Raw genomic sequence first — 6,000 nt, 5'->3', positions numbered from 1 at the left:
CTGTCTGTGATGGGCTGAACCAAAGTTGTTATTACATGTATTATGGTAGTGCCTAAAGGTTCCCACTAAGATTGGGTCCTCACTGTGCTAGGCTTTGTACAAACATACTATGACTGTGGTGCCTGGAAGGGTCTCACTGAGATTGCTCAATCAGGGTAAACTGCAAAGACTGGGGCAGACAATCTCCAAAACTGGTGATTTATTCCAATACTTAGATTCACCACTCCAGGAACAAAACAGCTTCTATGATACCTAACTGGTTACCCAGGAGCTGAAAACAGCTCCCTTAAAGCAAGCCAGCCCTGGACTTTCACCCAGACAGTCAAGTCAAATATGGTGGGATTACTTAAAACATATATAAAGTTCTACCAATCCCAAGCAAACGGACACATTATCCACCAGGTCAGTGAATGTTCCAGATCTTACCCAAATACACACGTACAGCCAAATTTTATGAACTAATCTAAGATTTATTTAAAAAGAAAAGAGAGAGAGTATTGTGATTAAAGATCATTATACGTACAGATGTGAGTAAAGTTCTTAGGTTAGTTTCATAGTAGAGACAGTGAGCTGCTGATTTGTAGAAAGTTCTTCTAGAATCAGTTCCATAAATTATAATCCATGTGCAGTGTCTGTTTAAATTCTTCCATGAGAAGTAGCAGGGTAATCCAGACTGGAGCTGGAGACCTCAGTCTTGCAACTTAAACTTCCCCTGACCAAGCTTCTGCAGATCTGAGACGAAAAAAGGATCAGGTCCCAAAGTTCTTTTATAGCTCTCTGGCCTCTTGCTAGCAAATGGCACAGCCAGCATTCCTTGGGTGAAGAATAGGTAATATACATGGTTGCTTTGAAGTCAATTCCTATTTCCTATGTATACAAAGGTAATTAGTTGCATTGATTAGCATAAAGCAATTTACCATTCAAAGGTTCACAGGTAGTTTACTACAAACTTCAAAGAGAAATAAAGACATGATACCATTACACTGAAGTTTCATCTAATTGCTAATATTCGCTTTAGATTTCTGAATCAATAGAACATAGCAATGTAATATGACAGACAGGAACCGAGTATAGCATCTACATGCTAATTAGATCACATTGTTAAACTCCTAACAGATATAGGTAAACACAGACAAATGCAATAATATTTACTTCTAATTCTCTGACAACAAATTCTCTGCATTTCAAAGGATTTAGTTCACTTACATGGCTTTGATAACTATCTACATGAAGTGGCGCTGCTTACCGTGTCAATATTTCTCAAATACGTTTTTAAAGGTTGATCTTGGGTCACTTAGCCTGCTGGTTGTTTAACCTTCACGGGCTCAGTGTTACACATATATTAGAAGATAGTCCCTGCCCCAAACAGTTTATACTCTAAAGAGACAGATAGCAGATAAAAAGCAGGAGGGGAAACAAAGGCAGAAGAAGGTGAAGTGACTTTCTCAAAAAGACACAGCAGGTTTATGGTAGACCTAGGAATAGAACGCAGGCCCCTTGAATTTTCCCCATTGCGGCATGCTGCTAAGAACACAGAAGTCCTGAACCATTGAAAAGGCCAGATCTGGATGTAAGCTCAGATTCTGACCTCTGCTACACTGATCTCAGTGTAGTTACTCTGGATTTACGCTGCTGTTAATAGGGATCCACATCTAGCTACTTTCTGGCTTTAGCCCATCTCTAGTTTTGATGACATTTTTAGATAGACATAACCTGTATTTAGATATTCATTACCCAGAGGTGTGTGCACCCTCGGTTTGAATGCGCTACCAAATGTTTTGTTTTTTTCCTGATCAGTATGAACAGTCTCATCACATGCACAAAGAACTGAGAGTACTTTCCGCAACAGATGGTTTTAACCCTGGGGTTTCTTATCACTTTTTGTTGGTGGTGAGCTTTTGTTAAAATTGCTATTCACTCCCCACACCATCTCCATCACTGCAGTTGGGGAGGGCAGAATATTACATTTCTAGGGCAAAAAATAAGGATGTCTGTTCTCCACCAGTTCACATATAAACAGAAAAGTTCAACCAGATACAGATATGCTATTTGTAAAACAGCCTTGTTACAGTGACCCAGTTAAATAGACAAGTGGAACAAAATACAGTTAGGCTTCCTTTGGCCAGCCCTATGACATATGGTATTTGTCAGCCAGTCTTGTTCTTCTCTGGGATCTGGCAGGAGACAGGTGGCTGGTTCCAACATGGAGAGAGCTCCTGGAAAGTCAGCATGCTGAGCACACTGCAGGAGTGGGCTAGCTGGGAACAGAATAGCTCACAAAGGCACAGATTTAACATTTCTTCCACATTGTTCAGCGCAGCACTAGGTTATAGTGACTCTGGCTTTGATAAATTTATGGTTCACACTGTTCCCTTTGGTACTGTATCTGTAAGTTCTCATTTGCTAAGCGTACTCACAGTTCTATGGCAAACCTCTCTTTCCAAATGGTCGACTGACAAAGGTGTGTGGCTCAGGGAGAGTTCTGTTAGCTTGGGAACAAAGAGATTCTCATAAAGATAAATCACACCAACTGTCTGTAGGTAGGTGGCAGACTATTGTGATACCTTTCTATTGTGAAATAAACTGAAGATGGCTGCTGACACTGCATAATTTTAAGGGACACTAATCATTTGATTGGTAGACACAATGAATACTCAGACTATGTCTACACTACCGTGGTAAGTTGACCTATGCTACGCAACTCCAGCTCGATGTACCTACTGCGGGGTCTGCACCACAGGGGGGGTCAAGAGGAGAAACTCTCCTGTTGACTTACCTTACTCTTCTCATCAGGGGTAGAGTACAGGGGTCGACTAGAGAGCAATCTGCTGTCGATTTGGCGGGTCTTCACTAGACCCGCCAAATCGACTGCCCATGGATCGATCTCAGAGCGTCGATCCTGGCTGCAGTGTAGACCTGCCCTAAGATGCAATGTCTCTCCACCTTCCCAAATGGAATTTTTGATTAATATGACTATTATTAACTAAAAAACTATCCTCAAATTCTGGCTTTGCCCAAGGATTATTCTTCCCTAAAGCCACTCTGTGTTACAAATTAAAATGATGAGGCAGTCTTCTAATTCATCTTGAAATAAGTATGGGTTTTGGTATAGTGGAACTGGAAAATTCATCACATCATGCTGCATGTGAAACAGATGTCCCAGTGCAATCAACTACTGATATGGAAAAGGAAGCTGATACAGGATTATCTGTTTATTCCAACAACAGAAAAGGCTTGAGAATGGAAGAGATCTGAATGCTTCATTCACATGTTCTGGATCTGAAATTCTTGGACTTTCTGCTGATTCATCCAATGAATCATCTTAGCATCTGAAGGGCCAAACGCTGCTAATCATAACTCCAGCATGCAAGACATGCCTTTCATATGTTTGTTGGGTATGAAACTGGTTCTCTTTCAGCAGTGAAATTCATTCAGCCCTTGCAGCATAGATATGAGCTAGTGCTGCTTTTAAAAGTTCTGTCTGTCTTCTATCTGCTTCCGCTCCTTGTTGATTTCACTTCTCCTTGGCAGTGGCTCAAGATGTGTTTCAATAGGTTAGTAAAAATTAGCTAATGTTATAGTAGAGATGTGCAATGTAATTTCTGCTGACTTGTTCTGTTTTCTTCCTGTCCAGAGGGATCTTCCAGTGTCTTCTTGCCACACTTTATTGCTGGGTGGGGTTTTTTTTGCCAGCCCTGGCCTTTCCTGAGGCGACTTTATTCTGCACACAAGGACAATCAGTTGGTTCCTCAATAGTATATTGATCTGATCTTTACACAAGCACATGATTCTTGATGTCCTGTCTTGACACATCAGTAAAATCCCAGAATATCTGACATTTCCCTTGCAATCTTGTACCTTTTTGTATGAATATTCAGTGCTAGAGATTCCCTGGGCTGCAATTTCCACAGCCTTTTGGCCTATGAGATCTCACTCAGACAATAGGCCAGCATCAAAAGCACTGTGAAAGCATTTCCCACTCTTTTTGGTTTCTGTTACAAAACAGAAATCTCTCCATCATCACCAGCGGGGTTGAAACATACTGTGACAGCAGCACTTGCACAATCTTTTCGTATGTTTTGGTTCCAGGTCTGTCTAGAACCAGCATGCTCAGGGAAGAGGTTCTAATCCATTGCTCCAATATGGCATTTATGTCTGCAAAGTGTTCAGTATTCCATTCCATGTGCCCCATAAAACCTGTTACAGCTGCTATTGTTGTGCTCTTTCTTCTAAGATCAATGGGCCAGATCCTCAGCTGGTGTCAATGGACGGTAGCTCCTTTGACTTCAGTTCAAAGGACTGGACACACTCTTTTGGGTTTGACCTAGAAGATAGCGAAGGGATTAATTAATGCAGCCAGATGAGTCATCAGTCCATATGAGTTCAGTAGCCCCTGAAAGGAACTTGGCAGACTTTTGTTTTCAGGAACTGGGGTACCCACGGTGGCCTTGGTCTTTACTAGTAACTTGTGAAGACAACACACATCAATTTTGTGACCATGATATTCTATGGAGTGCTGCAAAAAAATCACATTTGTCCTCCCATCTGCAAGGCGGAATCAGGAGACATCTGCTCTTGTTCTTGTCCAGCTCTAGAACAGGGGTCAGCAATCTTTCAGAAGCGGTGTGCCAAGTCTTCATTTATTCACTCTAATTTAAGGTTTTGCGTGCCAGTCATACATTTTAACATTTTTAGAGGTCTCTTTCTAAAGTCTGTAATATCTAACTAAACTATTGTTGTATGTGAAGTAAATAAGGTTTTTAAAATGTTTAAGAAGCTTCATTTAAAATTAAATTAAAATGCAGAGCCCCCCGGACTGGTGGCCAGGACCTGGGCAGTGTGAGTGCCACTGAAAATCAGCTCGTGTGCCACCTTCGGCACATGTGCCATAGGTTGCCTACCCCTGCTCTAGAATGTCACTTAAGCAGCATTTCAGTGGAGCTAGGTGAATTGACACCAGCTGAGGATCTGACCCAGTAACTTTAGTGATGTCCCATAAGCACTCAGCCATGGCCAGTTATCTCCCTTTGCTCTCACATTCTGTCCAGCTGCACCCCAGTTGGATTTCCTTGCACATAATTATTGCCAATCTTAACTTTCTCTCTCAGGGTGTAGCTCCTTCATGTTTGAAAGGTTCTTTTCTCTCCAAGGAGCTTCTGACTTTTACTACATGGTGGTGGCATCTTTGGAAATATTCATGGCTCAGTCAGATTGGTTTCATCCTCCTAGCACTAGGAAACTGGACAAACTTTCATTTCTCTTTGGCTTTTCTGTTTGCATAGTCCAATCTTCCTGTGGCTCTTCCTTTAAGATGGCTGCTGCCATCCCATATCTTTAACCATTTACCTTTAAAAGTTAACTGTTCAATCCATAGACAGTCACACCATTCCATAGTATTATCTCCCTTAAAGGAGCATAACTCTTTGTCTCCTTCCGTAGATCTCAGGATACCCATCCCTAACAAGGAGTTTTATCCTGCTCCCACTGACTTCAGTGGAGCAGGATCAGCCCAAATCACTAGTGCCACTGCAGTATAATACCCAGGCATGTCCCTCTGCTGATGACAGCTCATTAACTACACAACCATCCTGGAGCCAGTCGCTCACAGGTCACACATATGGCCAGTTTTAGTTAGCTGTTTGATTTTATACATGATTTATATTATTTCACATCTCAAAAGGTATCTCACAATATTTTTAAAGTTTTCAAAACCATGCAATGGAAACAGAGAGAACTAAAATGAAATTTAACCAGAGCCAGTAGGGTTTTGCCATTGCTGTAACATCACCAGTACTGGGACACTACTTCCCATGAGTGGCCAATGATCTGGGTGGGGTTGACCTTGTAGGTATGAGAAACAAGAATCATTATATGCATATATGGGCCCAGTTTTCAAAGCAGCCATCCAGTTTTGTGGGCAGAGTATTGTGTCTACAATTAATTGTGCCCACAGTTTTCCATCTGTAGTGCATTCATGCTTTTTCCTGGTACTTCAATATA

The 6,000-nt window shown here is 41.5% G+C and overlaps 1 protein-coding gene across 1 annotated transcript in view; it reads right to left on the bottom strand.

Annotated features, from left to right (window-relative positions):
• Nucleotides 1-527: 527 nt before the first annotated feature.
• The window catches only part of MRPL23 (mitochondrial ribosomal protein L23), a 79,829-nt gene continuing 74,356 nt past the window's right edge, over nt 528-6,000 (bottom strand). Inside the window, exon 6 of the mRNA XM_075065095.1 lies at nt 528-732. Within this exon, the coding sequence (XP_074921196.1) occupies nt 702-732 (31 nt within the window). The 3' untranslated portion in view covers nt 528-701. The remainder of the gene's footprint in view (nt 733-6,000) is intronic.

This window comes from Chelonoidis abingdonii, chromosome 4 (genome assembly GCF_003597395.2).
Source record: "Chelonoidis abingdonii isolate Lonesome George chromosome 4, CheloAbing_2.0, whole genome shotgun sequence".
NCBI lineage: Eukaryota > Metazoa > Chordata > Testudines > Testudinidae > Chelonoidis > Chelonoidis abingdonii.
The sequence above is the reverse complement of the archived record's forward strand: the minus strand, read 5'-3'. Positions and strand labels throughout refer to the sequence as shown.